The sequence below is a fragment of the Erithacus rubecula genome (assembly GCF_903797595.1).
Source record: "Erithacus rubecula genome assembly, chromosome: 10".
NCBI classification, from domain to species: domain Eukaryota; kingdom Metazoa; phylum Chordata; class Aves; order Passeriformes; family Muscicapidae; genus Erithacus; species Erithacus rubecula.
In genome coordinates, this window is record NC_136662.1 from 5631473 (window position 1) to 5649554 (window position 18082).

At 37.5% G+C, this 18082-nt stretch overlaps 1 protein-coding gene across 5 annotated transcripts in view; it reads right to left on the minus strand.

Moving 5' to 3' along the window:
* KCNT2 (potassium sodium-activated channel subfamily T member 2) overlaps positions 1 to 18082 on the minus strand; it is a 109736-nt gene that overhangs the window by 1631 nt on the left and 90023 nt on the right. For 3 of the 5 annotated variants that reach the window (XM_079313484.1, XM_079313481.1, XM_079313483.1), the window contains 7 exons: positions 17746 to 17880; positions 13603 to 13714; positions 10436 to 10537; positions 8838 to 8921; positions 7396 to 7524; positions 5132 to 5152; positions 944 to 1244 (listed from right to left, as the gene is read on the minus strand). In XM_079313484.1, coding sequence (XP_079169610.1) covers positions 944 to 1244; positions 5132 to 5152; positions 7396 to 7524; positions 8838 to 8921; positions 10436 to 10537; positions 13603 to 13714; positions 17746 to 17880 — 884 coding nt within the window. The remainder of the gene's footprint in view (positions 1 to 943; positions 1245 to 5131; positions 5153 to 7395; positions 7525 to 8837; positions 8922 to 10435; positions 10538 to 13602; positions 13715 to 17745; positions 17881 to 18082) is intronic. The other 2 variants (XM_079313482.1, XM_079313485.1) reach the window with 1 other exon arrangement.

Consider the following 18082-nt stretch of genomic DNA (forward strand, 5'->3'; position numbering starts at 1 on the left):
CAGGAATACAACAAAGTTTTCTTGTTGCTAATATAAATATAAATGAAATTTACAAAACTTTATTGTGTTTTGTGTGATCAAATGTTATTGTGATTTGTGAAACCCCTGGAAAATATTTAGCCCTGAATCTTTCTGCAGAGAGTTGTATAGAAATATCTAAGAAGGCATAGAAATTATCCAAATTGGGTGTGGACTAAAGAGCCTGTATTTACATATCTAGAAATTACTGGTGTTTCCAGGAAATTAGACCCCATAGTCCTGGGTTTTCCACCCAACATGCCACAGGGCCAAGGCCAGAGAAAGGCAACCTACTCAGCTGTGGTGCAAGTGTTAAAAAGTGTTCCAGAAGTCTTGCCCATACCTTAAAAAACCCCAAAACAATTCTACAAACTAAAAAGCAACATGACACCAGCCTTGCTGGAGAATGATTGGATGGATAAAAATGGCATCTAGAGACCTAGTGAAACATGCTTTCTAAAAACGACTTTTATATGGTAATTTGGCATTATTTTTGAAATTTGTGGGGAAAATGCAATATTCTTCACATACAAGCAACTCCCCGCCTTGACACATGAGTGAACTTCACAACAGCCCTGCCTTCATCTTTATTTAGGGGTTTGTGGAAATATGGTGCAGCTGTTCCATGACTGGGGGACGTTTTATAAATTCACCATACACACATCATCTACTAAATATAAATGTGACTGACATGCTGCCTTATGAGCCTTCCATCTCAGTACAGGAATGGGTGATAATAGAATGCATCAAAAACACTCCAAGTTACTCTTGCTAAACGAAAAAAAAAAAGAAACAACACAAACCTAAACCAACAAAACACAAAGCATTATCATAAACTCAGTATTCAGTTTTTGGCTCCATCATTTCTTACAAGTTCACCTTGCACCATGCTAATGTTGCTACTGAAATACTGTAATAGCGGTACCGTATCCTGCTGGAGAAAGGCCCAGGTGCTTCATTCTGTTCTTCACGAGTTCAGCGAGCTCCTGCCTTTCTGACCTCCTGTAGAGGTTCATTCTCTGCTGGTTGATCTTCTCAGCAGTTTTAGCAGAGTGCCTGGGGGCCCTCCTGCTCAGGCGCCGTGCCCACTGCATGCTCTTCCTGCGCAGCAGCGGGTGCTCGGACTGCTCGCTGCACGTCGAGTTCCGGTGATTCCCGCGGCAGCCCAGCTGCTCCTTGGTGTCTTTGGTGTCCTCCCACTCCTCCACGCTGATGGAGATTTGAGACTTGAAAGGAAAAGTGGCAAGAGAGATGAAGGGCTGTATTAATTGGAAGCAGACAAGATGCTCTCTTTCCCAACAAGTTGGATGTGAGGTTTGGCTGCAATAGAGCTGCTCTTTGTACTTAGCAAGTGCTCCTGAGCTGGGCACCCTTTACCAAACTTTGATTTCCATGGAAAAGTCTCATTTAAGCAGGTAAGTGCTCTTTTGTGCTCAATTGCACTGTGATTCTGAGAAGAGCAAATTTAACCTTCTGATGTTGCCCTTCCTGAATTTAGGAATCAGGTCTGAATGACTTCCCCACCTTCTTCCCAGTCTGCATATTTCCAGAAATCTAAGCTGTGTAACTGCTTGCAAGTAACACACACTTACATGTGTGTTGTGGATTCATTAAGTAATGGTTCAACTTTGGCTGCACTGTTTTCAGTACTCTCTTAAGACCACCAGTATAACATGCCTGTTAACTGTGTCTCAAATTCCCAGGTCTTCTTGACCTTCCAGCAAACATGAAATTAGGACGCAGTAACCTTCAGTGTGATTCCTGAGAAAGTGGTAATTGACTCCTACCTTAAATAATAGTGTTATTATTCATATAGTGACAACTCCCCCATAATTAAGAACCAAAATCTGTTGCTCTGTTGCTGTTTTCCTTATGCCACCCAAATAAGGCCAATGGTATGTGCATGTACAAGTGCTGAAATAACAAGGTGGATGGATTACAGGTGCATTTCTAACAAACAAAAGTGAAGATAAGAGGAAACATTTCAAAAGATAACCTTTGTTAAGATAAGTTCTTTCAATGTGTATTTTACATTCAATGAGTTGTTTTAGTTTCTAGTTTCAAAACCACTTCCTTGACAATCCTGAATTCCTCTTGTGCTACATGAATGTCTTTTATTGACATTGGAATAACAAAGTGCTTGCTGGTGTCAGTACAAGCACATCACAAAGTTACTGGTCACAGATTGGAGTGTGGTGAGTGTTTAAAATAAATACATGAAGTTGAAAACAAAGATGATGTAAATGAACAGGCTGAGTTCGTGTGAATCCCCTCAAACAGAATATGCTGGCAGTGATCAGTGAATAAAGCAAATTTAACAGAGGAGCTACTGAATGTTCTTTCCCCACTAACATGAAATCTGAAAGCAAGATTCTGTTGACCTCAGCAGTGCTGAATAAAACCTTTCTGTAAGAGGCTCACCACAGAATCTGTGAGATTTCTGGAGTCCATAAAACAGTATTTGATATGAGTAAGCTGGATACAGTGTGAAAGATATATATTTTTCATTTTTGTACAAACTAGCTTTTATCTGTGTAAAAGCAAAAAGCAACAAACAAATCCAATCAAACAAAAAACAATCAAACCCATAATTAAGAAGAACACTACAGATGTTTATCTTGTAGCATTTCAATTAAAATCACATTTTTAATAATCTGGACAAGGATCTTGCAATAAGCCACAAGTAAAGACCAGCTAATTTATTGAGGCTATTCAGCTCAGTCTGCAACAGAAAAGGCTTTTTTTTTTTTTTTTTTTTTTCCCTAACAACCTGATTTTCTTAAATTTTGTTATTGATTCCACTGATGTTAGGGCACAAGAGAGAACCTGGATCCCTTTAAACAAGAATGCAATTTGAGCACAAGAGAGAACCTGGATCCCTTTAAACAAGAATGCAATTTGATTTTGTTGTTTGTTAGACTGTCATTTTGGGTTTGTGCGCATTTTACAGCAAGGACTAAGGTAGGTAGAGTACATTTCATAGGAAAAGGTGCTATTGGGTAGGAAGGAGCTATTTGGTATGAAGAAATCTTATACAAACTCAGTGTAGAGGATGATCCTGTTTTGCCTTTCTTCCTGCATGCATTGGCAGCTTTCCCTGTCAAGATCTTGGCAAAACAAATAACCAGACTTGCTGACAGCAGTAGTGTCAAGGCACCAACCATCATCACTACATGAGGGTAAGTCACTTTTTGAGCCAGAGATTCAATGGGAGAGGCCAAGTGAAAGAACAAGTTTTTTGTTTCCGGGAATCTGTAAATCCTTAGCTTAGAGTTTTGAAACACTGGCATAGGTGAGCTGAAAGCATAATAGAAGGTGATAAAGCTAAATATTTACTTCAGCAATTATGAAGTTTTTATTGTGCCTGTTGAGAAAGCTGTGCAGAATGACCCTTTGCTATACACAAGAGGAAAAAATTAAACTCTAAAGACAAAATCAAAGCCCAAACTCTCTTTCAAAAGCAGCATAAAAGTGTGTCTGCCAGTGGCAGCTGTTAAACATACAGAAGATACAACTTCAGTGCAAAGTACTTCTGTTTATCCCCCTCTGTTTTAACCAGTCTTGGACTTCATTTAAAAATACTTTTGTAACTATCATTACTTGGAGGGTTGGCTGTTTTCATTGAATTTCATTTTTTTGTTCTACAGCATGTAAATCTGTTGCATGAGAAGTATGACTGATGACATGGTGTCACTCCTGTGCCACACAGTGAAGAAACATTTGCCTTTAAACACTCGGTTTTGTTTGCCTTTAAAGGCAGATTTCCATCTGATGTATCCCACTGTGTGCCCTGAAGCATTGATGGTTTGTTTGTGCTTCCAGACAGTTGTGACCCACTCAGGCATGGTGTTCTAATAGAATGCCCTAAAATCTAAACACTGGGCTGGTCAACACATGGCAGAAATGGGAATGTAGTCACAGACACACTAGCATGCATATTCAAGATGATGGTGATTGAGATATCTCTGGTGATAACACCAAACATCTTCACTTTAACTTTAGATTTTTGCTCTCTTGCCTTGCTGCTCCCTGGGAGCTGTGTGTAAAGTGTGAAATAGTGTGAAGGTGTAGCTTCATCTGTTCCATTCTGAAGCAGAGCCTTACTTTTGCCTTACTGCAATTTCTATACTAACTAAATTTTACTGCTCTGCCTACCAAGAATGCTACTTACATCCAGAGTTCTAGAAATGGTTTTCTGCTCCAAAAGCTGTCTAAACCATTGCTAAGTACAGCTACATTTTCCTTTTGTGATAAGCTTGGGGATTTTGCTCCACTAGCATTTTATGTGTTTAAGGCTTTCACCAGATGATCTTTTCACTGTAAAGATGATTTGTTACGTTCAGAATTCAACAGGAGCAGACCCAAAAGGAACCAGAATCCCAGTCTGTCAGTTTTCAAATTTTTAGCAAGCTGTTTGTGTCCAGAACAATGTTGCATTAAGATCCATTTACTCAAGGATCATCCACTGCATAGTTCCATTTTCTATAAGCATTTTACTCCCAATGAACTCCCAGTTGAACCCAATGTACAGTTTCTGGCTGGGAATGAGTTACATTTCTTCATAGCAGCCTATATGAGACTATGTTTTGAATTTGTGGTGATGATAATGTGTTAATAATGGGGATGTTTTTGTTACTCCTGAGTGATTACACTGAGCCAAGGCATTTCCTGCTTCTTACCCATCCCAGCAGCAAGTGGGCTGGGACCACAAGAAATTGGGACAGGACACAGCTAGGACACCTGATCCCAACTGACCAAAGTGCTATCCTTTATCCATGGTGCTGTGCTCTGCAGGAACAGCTGCAGGAAGATGAAGGAATGAGAGAACTTAAGGCATTTATCTTCCCAGCTGTGCTTGATGGAGCCCTGCTTTCCTGGAGATGGCCAAACACCCCCTTGCCCATCAGAAGTGTGAGCAAACTTTTTGCTTTGCTTTGCTTTCACACACAGCTTTTGCTTAAGTTAACAAACTGCCTTTACCTGAGCCCAAGAGATTTTTCCCTCTCAGTTTTCTCCCCATCCCACCTAGGGGGGAGCAAACAAGCCAGCAGCTGTGTGGGGCTTGCTTCAACCAGGACACCCAGAAACAGGCAGACAATAAGCAAATACTTACTTGTGAAGCCATTTCTCGTGACTGACAAAGGAAGGGGGAAAAAAAGACAAAAGACAATTTAAACAGAAGTGAATCTAAAGAGACAAATATGGACTATTAAGAAGGAACCACAGAAAAGCAGCTGAGCAGGTAATTAAAAAAAGATTTTGTATCTCTTTTTTATATTTTTTTGCATGTAGTGGAAATGTTTTGGGTCATAAGTGTGACAGTCATTGAGAGGCAGGCTAGATTCACTTGTTGTTACTGGGTCACTGTAGTTACTGGGTCACTAAAAACTTGCTTTATTTTTAAAGGAGTTATAAGTATCTGTCAGTGAAATGAGGACTTCTCATTTGCATAGTGAAAAAGGAAGTGTCAAAGGATACACTGTACATATTAAATATTCATACTGACATATTTTGTCCTCGTGACTCAAGTTAATCATGTTATTACCTGACAGCATCCAGGTATGTGCAATACAAATTTAGTTTCTTATGTCTCTTTAAATTCAAATTGATAATCATGTTGAAGGTTCTCTGAGTTACAAACCTTCAAATTTATTGTTAGTTCATAGTTCCTGAGTAAAAAGTGAGCACAAACTACTTTTCTCATTTCCATTTTAAACATCTTACCCAACAACATTATTCTGGTTTAATGAATTGAAAAGCTAAAATGATAACCCATGCTAATATTTCATTAGTGAAATAAGTAAAAATGCCTTGACTTCAAAATAAACACTTTGTAGAAAAATTAGGGCTTTCAGCATCTCAATGTTTATAGGTCTCTATCCATAAAGGCCACAGACACAGAGATGTTGCTCTTTCATATTTTAGAGAAGAGGTAGGTCAGGGGAGATTTCCCTACCCCTCTCTAGAGGGAGAAGGTTGTACAAATTCTGATCAATAAATAAGAAATGGCACAAGTATTTGTGTGGAAATACCACTGGGGGTCTGCATTCAGAGCCTTCAGCTTAAGAAGACTGCCCTTTTTTCTTTACCTAATAAAGGAGGAGTGCCATCTTCCACATCTGATAATTTGAAAATTTAACTAGGAGGTTTCTCCAACATCTCTTCTCTACTCCTCTACCTGATTTAACTCAAATTCTTTGTGAGGTTAACTGTGAAAGTTGGTAGGAAGTAATAAGAGAACTCATTCTCAGTTAAATAGCCAGCCCTGAATAAAGCATTGCCATGAATTTTTTCCTATCCTTATTTAATGAATTCTTAAAATCTGGTATGTCCTCTGTTTTGTGGAAAGCTGTGACAGATCTTTTTTTCATATTAGCAGTGAAGCTGACTACATTCTTCTCCAAGGAATGTTTTTGATGGATTATGTTAAGGCTGCTATAGTTAAAAAGACATTACTGCAGTGACAGAGTCCACTGGCTAAGCTCTAAAAGCCACATGCAGAGATAGCATTGTTCTAGAGATATACCCATGAACTGGGTGAAATCTTGCACAGCTTTTTATCACCTTTTTATAGTATTAACTTCAACTAAATGTACTGCCTCAAGAGTAAATCTTGCCATTAAGCATTATATGCCCAAATGTTTTCTAATATGTTTCTGAAATATGGAAAAGAAAATATAAATTACCTCTCTTGGAAATTAGTGTAAACTACGTCTGAGTATTCCAGAAGAAAGGAAAGATTTGTTGCTGACTGTTGCATTTTAAAACCATGGTTTAATGAGATGGCAGTACTAATGGTCATATAAACAAATGGATAATACATGACAGAAATCAAAGTTGCCCAAACAAAAAAAGTATGTTAAATAGACAGGAAAAAAATATTTTCGCAGTTTTTTATAAACAGAGAGATGGAGAAATGTACACATTTATGTGGCAAACAGAGAAATACATACATAAAATACAACCAGTGTTCAACAGCTGAATTTAGAGAGATCCCACAATACTTTGAATGACACTAACTAGAAATGAGCAACAAGAGAATGAATTAGAAGGCCACATGAGCAGTGAAATGCACCTGCTTTGAGACAGTGCTGGCACTGCTCCATCAGTGCCAGAGGGGCTGGCTCCAGGTTTGTCACACACAAGCTGTCAGTGGGCACAGGGAGGTGAGAGCACAGCTCACTATCCTGTCCTGGCCGTGCCCTGCTGCCCCTTGTCTCCCATCCATCCATCCCAGCAGGGAGCACAGGGGCAAAGCCAGCTGTGCACTGTGCTGGAGCTGGGGCTCAGCCTGGGTTACTGGGACCATCCAGGTGCCAGCAGAGGCCCCCTGCACTCTGCAGTCAAACCCCCAAAAAGCACAGGGAACTGACCCACCTCGGATGTTGTGAGCTTCTGGGACTCTGTCCTGTAGACTCCAATTGGAATGTCTCCAGTAGAGGAACAAAGCTTCTGATACAGTCTGGCATATGTCCTAATCCACAGATCCTCTTCTGTGATTTTCATCTGAATAAATAATAATAGGAGGGAGGACTTTTAGCTCTTGAGGGTTTATCACTTGTTCACTATGCTACTCATGAAAAAAAAAAAAACAAACTAAACACTAGCTGGTAATTATCCCATTGTAGTGTTGCACCTTTGCTCCACAACAAATCTGCAACTTCTATTGAGTTTAAAAGACTGTTTCTTTTGCTTTCTCCCTGTTTAGAAGACATTGCAGTAGAAGCAGTTTAGAATTATGAACTTCTGGTCTTGGTTTAAGATTACTTAAAATTTACATGGCAGCCTTCCTCCAGCATCTATATTTGACTAAAATATAAAAGAATAAACTAAACACTGTGAGCAGTAAGAAACTGGCGTGGATGGACTGGATGCATGAGTGTTTTGAATTTGAATTTTGTCCATCAGACTGCAGGCTGAATACATGGGGACAAGGGAGTGGAGAGGAAGTAATACACTAAGCAGAAGTGGCATAAAGCTTAAATGAAGCTTACTTATTTCATTACTAGCTTTATTTTGAGATGCATGAATTCCTTTCTAGAGATTCAATTGTACTTTCAAGTGTTCTTACATTCACTATAAAGAAGTTTAATGATTGACCAAGAAATACGTAATTTTTATTTAAAGTACCTCCTGCCTATAAAGAACTTGTTTTTATAGATCCCCATAAAGCAACTCGCAAATAACTCAACTTGTATGGATTTGTTTGCTACCCAGGGCATGATGGATATGGGAGAAAACAGAAAGGTGAGGCTTATTTATAAAAAATTACTTCAGTTGTTTAAGTATTTATGTGTGTATATACACAGTTAAAATGCATTGGGGAATAATGACACATGTAATAACGAGATGACTTTGTAACTCCAACTTCTAGTCATTTAATACATCTCATCTTTATATAAAAACTAATTATGCCCTTTATTGCCCACAGGAATAGGGACTGGGAGATGAGCCTGGCCAGGTTACACAACAGAGGTAGCAATTCCTGGTTTTTACACACTTAATTTCCAAACTGGTTTCTGAACTGCCATTGCTATTTCATAGAAAATGCACTATTCCTGTGTTTTCCTGACACTCCAATTTTCTGATGAATAGAATGCATTGTGTTTTCTTGGGGAGGTGTTTCTTGCTATGGAACTAAAAATGGGTATGTTTTCTGTTTAGTTTCCTCATCTTCTCCCTGATGAGAAAGGAAACAGATGGCCTTCCTTGAACTTTCACAAAAGGAAATGCCATGCAAAGAAAGTTGAAGTATTTTGCAGACAGTATAGAATCTTCTCTGGTACTCTGTATTGATTATTTTTTTTTAAATAACTTACAGAACAAAGAAAGCCAGATCCTGGTGTGGTGTCAAGTCCCAGCAGAAGTCTTGTGATAGAAATCATATAATCTTTCACAAATGACTGCAAGATTTTTTTAACAGGAGAAACAGAAAGAAAGAAAAAAGCTTTAATGAACAGATGAGTAGGCAACCATTAGCACCATGTGTGAATTTCAAAGAAATTATACATCTGTATTTACAGTCCATCTCTTTATGTGTCTTAATCACTGTAGGAATACTTATCCCTTTCTTTTTGATGGATTTGCTTATACAAATTAAGTTTTCCTAAATTGGCTCTTCATGTACATGCAATGTACATACAATATTAAGGAGACTAAGGCATGACAAAGGCATTAAAGCAAAGATGGATTTGTCAGTGCAAATGAGGTGTTAGTCCTACATGGTGTGAAATGATAATGAACTCTTCTGTGCAAAAGAAATGCTGGCATATGTTACATGGGTCTGCAGCCCTCAGTGGGTCCCTCTGAGGTGACACTGCTGTTATTTTATTCAAATTAGTAATCAGAAGAGTTTTTAAGGGTTGATATACCTTATTGTTCTACTAAACAGTGTGTTGCTATTGGTTAAAAGGTAGAAATTAGGTTTAGTGTAGAAGTGTAGACTGAGGCCAGGAACAGACATTAGATAGCTAAAATCACAAATATTTCTTGTCCTGGGTTGGGCTGCTGGAATGAGAGGGCCATGTGGGTGCTCTTCTAGCTGTGGCTGAGCTATTCTTTGCCACCTGTACTCAGGTGTATCAGGGCAGCATTGCAGTCCATGGAACACAGCACACACCACAGCTCTGCTGGCTTCATGCAAATGCACAGGTTTTCACAAAGAAATACCTCACAAAGGTATTACAGAAATCCTTTAGTGCTATAGAATCTGGATTTGTCCAAACTCAGAAGCTAGATGGATTTAATTTAATACATAGTGATTCAATTATTTTAAATTTTGTACTGGTAGTCTCCTAGTTGAGATGGGCAAGGAGCATCTCCAACAAATTTGTTTGCAAATTAAATCTATTTGTTATCTTGGCTGCATCATTTCTGCCATGGAACTTGCATCACATTAACAAGTTCATTCACCAGCATTTGCAAGGCTAAGTTTTCATTTCTCAGTCACTGCCCAAAAGATAATACAAAGGCTTTTCTTTCAGCCTATAATGGGAAGCTGAATCCTGATGTTCCTCATGTCATTTGCTCTGTTTCTTGCAGAAGAAAAAGACAAAAAATGGGACCACGAAAAAGAACAAAAAACTGCCATTATAGAATTTCTAACTTGGAGTAAGAAAGATAATTCTAAAAAAATGACAGTTCCCCTTTGAGCAGCAGCAGTTCAAAGGAAGGACAGGTAAATCAGCATGTGAGACTTTTTGTTTTAAACACTTTCTGCTGAATGGTGTTACTCTGTCAAGTCATAGCAAGATTATTCATGTCTAGGAGCAAATATAAAATATTGAAGTTACCTATGTGCTGGCAAGAGGTGTTGATGATTTTGATGATTGACAGATCAGCTTCTATATGTGTCTGTGGAATTTTTACTTTTACTATGGTGGTTTGTGATGCTGATATAAGTGACTGTTCCCAGTACCTGATAAAGCAGTGTGTCCAACATGCTGATGCTGAAAACCCTGCCAGCAGCAAAGGGCAGGCGAAACATGAACGCCAGATTAGATCCCTTCTCCCGCTCTTTCTGTTAAGGAATTAAAAAACAGAAAACGTTTTTAATGCTGGTTTTGGAAGAACTGTAACAAAAACATGAAATAAATATTATCTTGAACAAGTAAATTTTGTGTGCTAATTGCTTGTACAGTTTTAGAATTTATGAAAATTGTTAAAGATCTATGTAAAGCAAGACATCAATAATAAGAGGTATCAATCTCCTTTTATAACTCATATGCCATTATTGTTTTTTATTACTTAATGTTAATTTAAATCTGCTTAATACCTGAATTATATTAAAGAAAAAAAAATAGAGACAGGAAATAGGAGGCCCCATCCTGAAGGTTAAAAAAGCAGCCTGACTGTTTGTAAATCACTGCAAATATACCAGGCCATCCCAGATAGATTTCTGCTCACCTAACATCTGTGTGCTTATCCCTGTGGAAGATACAAAACCACAGGATTTGGTTTGATTAAAAGATACAGGAACTTGTACTTATTTCAAAATGATCAGTTACAGCTTTAGAATTTTTCTCAATACCACCTGCCATATTTACTTGGGAAAAAATATAGCAAAAATAAAGTCTGAATCCTGTCCAAAACATTACAAACTCTTTCTTTCAAGAAAGAGGGAGTGGTTACCTCATTTTTTTTCTTATGCAAGACAAATGGAGAACACAGATTTCAAGTTTAGAGTGTGGGTGTTTTGTTATTCCTTTTCTCTCTTGTATAAAGGCCAGTGCTGTCTCCTATGTCAGTCCTGAGTTTACTGTCAGATTTATTTATCTCTAAAATGAGAAAAGTTGCAGCTGCAACAGCAGATGGACATCTGATTTGTGTATCTGTCTTCTGCAGCCCATTAGGTTGAAAAGCCAATTTTGCAAGTGTGTTTTACTGCTACCTCAAGGCAACTTGCTTGATATTCTCAGTCTTTCTGAAAATGAGGTGCTTAATGCAGAAATAACAAGCAACTGTATGTTTGACTGCTTTGGGTAATTTTTACTGGAGTTTTTAATTGCCTTTCATTTTGCATGAGGGAGTTCTGAAACATCAAATGAACTACAGCACCACCTGTGAAGTTCTCCCTGCAAATGTTAAGATGAAGTGATTGGGAAATATCAACAGCAGGCAACTGCAAGAGCAATGAAGAAAATGTTCTCTTTTTAAGATAATTTATCTACCTCTGTTTCAGCAGAGCATAGTTTGGATAGGAAGTTCATTCAATGTTCAGCTTCCAACCTATCCTCATAATTTTCACACAATAAATTAATAAAGATAGTCGAAAAGTTAAAATATTTTCAAGTATTTCCAGAATATTTGCTTGAAAAATTAAGGAGCCTATGTACAGAAATAAAAAACTGAGACAAAAATCCTGGTTTCACTGCATTGAAGTAGACAGCCCATAGAGAATTCCAGAATCCAACAGGAATTGGATTAAGGGAATAGGTTAACAAATAATTTCAAAAACCCTGTCAGTTAAAATACACCAAGACATTAAATTAGGTTGAAACACAGCACTGAAAGCCCCAGCCAGCTGTTGGCCCATCCTGCCCTGAAAGAACTGGCAGTGCAGATTCCAGCCAGTTTTAGCTTATCATCCATGGATTTGCCACAGAGGGAGAAGTGCTACAGTGGAGCAGCCACAGGTGCAAACCTTGAAGGGCACTGGCTGTGGCATTATCCCAACAAAGCTGAGCCTCCTGCTGCACACACCTCCTCTCTTTTTGCAAGCAGGTTATGTCTTTGTCAGAACATCACCTAAACACGAGACCAAGCCTTCCTGCTATTACAGGCAAAGATAATAAGTCACAAAAGGCCACCAGATATTTACAACCTGTGGTAGACATGTAAATGTGATATTCAACCAAGTCAAAGATTTACTTCTCATCCTTATCCTGTCTCATCCATAAGGACTGAATTGTTGCAGCATTCAGTTCCTCTGTAAGGATTCCTTCCAGTGACTGGGAAGATAAGTTTCTATGGAAAGGCTCTTTTGCACTAAGTATATGTTAAAATTACCTACATGAATATTATACTGTAAATAGTGGACTCTGAAATCCCCAAAATCCAGGAAATTTACAGTACAACCAGGAAATGGAAATTATATGTTAAATCTGTATAATGGGAATGATCTTGGCATTAATTCAAAGTCACCAAGATATGCAAGATTTATCTGAGGTGCACTGATTAGGAGGGTACACAAGAAAGCCCAGCAATCATACTGATTGATCAACTGATAGAAATAAAAGAATGTAGTGAGTTCTGCTCCTGAAGATATCACAGTGATATTATTTGTCTCTCACAAACTCAGAATATGCCTGAAAGACAATGAAGGTAATACTAATACTGTAAAATTTGGGGAACACAGAGGTGAGTAGGTCAGATCTCCACTGAAGATTTGTGAGAAAGAGGATTGTCCTTGAGTTTAGAGAGTTAAATAGATGCACAATATTGCTTCCTTTGTTCCACCTGTTTTAAGTATTTTGAACAAGCAGATTAAATTTATCTCCATACATCCCCAGTTCCACAATTTGAAAATGCCAAATATACATATAGAATATATAAATTCTATCATTTAAGTAGTGTCACTGTCCCTGTCATCATTCTGACAGAGAACAATTGCTGTTATCAAACCATCTCAGTAATGCCAATATCTCCCACTGATACACACAAATTTGTACAGGAGACATGATTATAGTGCCTTCAAAGTGAAGTGGAATTTAAAATACGCTATAAGAAAAGATGTATTTTTTTTAAGCTCTTAGTCAGTTAAAAGATGTTACATGTTAATTTCCTGTGTCAGCCTCTTGGACAACTACATTAGCTTTAGATATTTCATTATCAAAAAAAATTTAATTTTCCTTGAGCAAATTCCACCACAGAGTTGGTTGGTTAATATTATATTATAATGTGATTAAATCACATCAAACTTTATTCTTAAATGAGGGTAGAATTTTGAAAAAAAAATTATCTTTTACTGTAGCTCTACAACCATAAATCATTTCCCTGTTTCCACTTGTTTTGAAATCTTTGTTACAAAATCAGAAAAAGTCATAAAAATTTAAACTGAGGGTGGGGGGAAGCAAATCTCCTTACCTTTTCCAATTTGGACAGAGCAAGAGAATAGCAGTCTTTGGCTCTGAACTGCATGAATCTCATGTTGGCTGGGTGAGTTAGTTCTGTGATAATGCTTAGGCTGGAGAACAACCTGCATTTTAAAAGAATGCAGTGGACATTATAATAATATAATATCTAATATAAATTATAATATCTAATTATAACAATTCAGAAATGTAAGGCTCTCCATAAAGCTACAGCTTGTACTTGTGCCCATGTTTTTAATAAAGTCCCTGAAACCTGTGGTGGGTCTGGACCCAGTGCAATGCTGGTCCAACAGCAGAGGAAACTCCAACACATTCTCTGTAGAATTCACATAGAAGCACACACTGAGCTCACAAAATACTTAAATGCTAGAAAGAAACCATTTAATTATCAGGGACTTTATTTAATGATTGGTACAATATCAAAAATCTGTAGGAAACAACAAAAAAATGCCAAAGTTTCAAGCTTGTGCATAGTACCTGGTTGCATGTAAAGTATTACTGATTTTTCTACCCTTTCCATTTGTTTTTTCTTTCTTGAGGTCTGTTTGTATGCTGTGACTACAGTCTGAGCAATATAGATGAAAAGTGACACTTGTGGGAGTTGCTGAGAAAATATATGTTTATGTATACTTATGTTCTCACTTTGAAATATTTACATATACAAAATATTTATAACTTAACACCAATTCAGGTTTCCAGTCACTAAAAGCAGTAAAGAAAGCTCAACTGTGAACTGGCTGAATTACACAGATTTTCAAGAAGCAGACTGAACAGACCCTCCTCAGCACTCAGGACTCCAAGAAACAGAAAGAAAATCATAGTTTATTACACTATTTAAATACTAAACAAGTTGGAATAGAACCCATATTATCATTTAAATCTTTTCTCTACAGATTTATGTCAGAAAATGAGATGTACATCTGTAGCCTCATTTGCTGATCCTGAGGGTACTTATCTACAGTTAGCAATAGGCAACTGTAGTACTAATTACATTCTGCCTCATTTTTCATGGAAGCAGGATTTGGTCAATTAGTTTCAAATGGAATTCAGTGCACCTTTTTGCAAGTCTTGTCCTTTTCCCTTACTTTTGCAGGGAGAAGCATCACTGAAATGGCAATTCAAGCAGAGCCTAAATGTGGGGGAATGTATATCCAGACTATCTGCCAATATGGGTTAATCCCACATTGAATTTAAAAATGCTTCAGAATTCAGAATTAGGAGCAATAGGAAATTAAAAGCTGATTTCATTATAAAATATACACAGCAGAAAAAAATGCAGGCTGCTATATTTCTCTTAAAGATAGTTTAGTTTATCACCAAGATGTGAAAAATTATTTCTATTAGGAAATCAGTTTCAAAAGTGATATTGGTAAAATAATTTACTTATGAGTGCCTTTTAGTCGAATTAGGGGAAATTACTCTCCAGGTAGTCAGGGACAGATTGCATCTTGCCCTGGGTGTAAGGAACACTGCTTGCCAGCTTTTAGCACTGGAGCAGACCCCATTCTAGTAGGAAAGGAGGGGATAGGGAAGAGAAAGCCCCCACCAGCCTGATGGAAGGCATGCTTGCTGTTGAACTCATATTTGGAAATCAGACAAGCAAGAGAGACACACAGTTCTTTCCAAAATCACCACGATAACCCCAGAAAATAATGCAATGCCTTCATTTGGTGCTAAATTGGTGTTGATAGCTAATACCTGTTACTAGCTGTGTGCTGCTGGCAATAGGCTTCCTGCAGGATTTGAAACACAGCCTTTAAGAGGTTAACTAATAAAACTTTGTAGTAGTACAGACCTACTGCCTGAGGAAACACACTGTTTTTCTGAGGTGGGCTCACACCTGCCTACAGTGACTCAGTGGTTGGCTTATTTAATTTAAAAAAAATGGAAAGCATCTTAAAGTATAATCCAAGACCATTAATTTCTCCTTTTATTTTTAAGCTGTGATAACTAGTTCTTAGTCAGTGAGCCCATTTGAGTCACACTGTACTCCTGTGTCAGATAAGCCAGTGCTATCACAGTTTTAATTGGGATGGTACAGCTTCCAGCTCTAAAGGTGCTAATAACCATGTCCTTAAAACAATGCATCTGCCTTCCAGGGTGGGGAGCACACTCTCCTGGCAGAGCAGGATTGCTAGTTGATGTAAATCAGGGAATAATGACACAAGTGGTGTATGAGAACTGCCAGCCTAGGCTGAACACTACTGCAGCACTCTCACATGGCTTGTTCAGGTGTGAGTAACTCACATCAGGGTGTTTAGATCAGCCTGTATCCTCTGAGCAGTCTCACCTGCTGAGACTACAGTGGAATCTTCATCAATGATGTGAAATCATAGGAAACAGCATATTAAATCCAGTGGTTTAAAATCCCTCTTTAACACTGCATTTTCAAAGGTCATTTACAAAACTATTCACCTTAGTGCAATGAAGTAGTTTATTCTGTAGAACAGGTAGATGCCACTACCTTAGACCTCTTCCCAAAGCTTACTTACTTCTACAACTTCTATATTATATAAAAATGCAGTGAAATTATTATATGTGTTCTAGCAAAAAAAAAAAAAAAAAAAAAGAAAACAAATTTATACAATTCAGTATTTGTGAAAATTTACAAAGTTTTACAAAAACGTGTTAAGTTTTAAACCAAGGTATGTATTTTAATTCACTTTGATTGTAAATATGCAGTGTTAAAACAATACTGAACCAGACACAGAGTTTGTACATGAGTTAAAGCTGCCATCTAGTTGCAAACAATGTGCAAGACAACTGAAACAGCACAGTAACATCTAATGGCATGCCTATTGTATGTAGTTTCTATTTTACAAAGTAGAACACAACTAGGGGAAAAAACAACTGGGACTTGGGAAGTTTGATACAACTCCTTTTTCCATCTGAGGGTACACTGTATTTCTGAAAAACTGATGTATGTAAAAAACCCAAGTGAGATGCCCTAGCACTGTATGGTTAGGAGTAGATCTGAGTGATGCACAGATGAAGTTCAATTATAGTTTCAACCCAAATTTCATAGGCTGCAAGTATGAAACACACACTGTGCAAGTATCAGGTACCGATTCAGAAACTGAAATGTTAGAAATAGAACTAACATTTCTTGTGCAATGCAGATTTTGCTTCCTTTGAGCACATGCTGAAATGCAAAGAGCATTTGACTGCCTTCTTACATTGCTGCATTAAAAAAAAAAAAAAAAAAAACAACTCCATTGCATTTTAATGAGCTGTTTTCTAAATCACTGAAGGATTCAAAAAACTTTTACTATGCCTCCCTCGCCAGTTTTTTGTGGAAGTTTTGACAAAGAAAACAGGCAATTGCAAAAAAAGCAACATTGAATCAATTTTCTTCCAGGTTTTATTAGACGAGCACCAGGAAGTGGTAGGTGTAAGCCCCAAATCAGGGAGGCATTTCATAGCTGACTGTGTAGTGTGTTTTGTTTTGTGTGAGATTTTTTGGCTGTTTTTATTAAGCAAGTATTATTTTTCTCAGCTCGAAGCAACACATTTTTTCATACATATTGAACCAAGATATTGAACACAAAGGCTTTAATGAGGAGAGCTCTCAAAGGAGCAGCAAATCTCAGTGTTTTGCTTTTCATCACATCCTCCTCAGCCTCTTTACCAGACTGATCATATTATACTCTCATGACTCTAACCATATTGTTGTCATATGTAATATTGTATATATATGCCTAAAAACCTAACTTCTGTGCAAAACTAGATATTCAAAATGTGAATAATTACTACTAACTTTATAGTCATGTACTGCTTACCTTTCAGCATTAGATCTGCTTTTCAAATGGGCTTTAGCATTATTGTGAAATTTCTTGTCTTTCATCCTAAGTCTTCAAGAGTAACTTTATTTTCCTTCCTATAAACCTGATAGCAAACTTTAAAAATTATTATCTGCTTTTGGGATGCAAAGCATTTCATCCATCTTTCAGGAGAATACCTGAGGATTTTAAAGTGAATTGCTAAGCAGGGTGGGTAAAAGTTTGTCCATGTAAGACACAAATTCATGCAAGGGAAAACTTAAGAAGAATAAAAAAATAATAAGTTCTTGGTATAAGAGGCATCAAGTATTTCACAATTAATGAGGATGTGCAGATAGAGTGCAAAAATGCCTTACCTGAAGAGGGTTTGAACATTCACAATAGTCTTGGCATCTGCCATGTAGTCTTCCTCAGCACTCATTGTGCTTTCTTTGTCCACCACCACCATATTAGCTGCAAAGGTGACCCCACACCTTAGTAAATCATCTAGGCTTTTTGTGAAGAGAAAGAGGGAGAAAGAAACAAGCAACTTAAATATGAACACCTGAAAGATTAGCCATGGTTGGCATCTGCAGATCAGCTATGTAACAACTTCTAATATAATCAAGGATACATCTCAATTAATTGGTAGAATAGAATATAGAATCTACTTCTGTAGGTTGTTAAAGTCCCTCTCTTTTGTTAATGATAAAT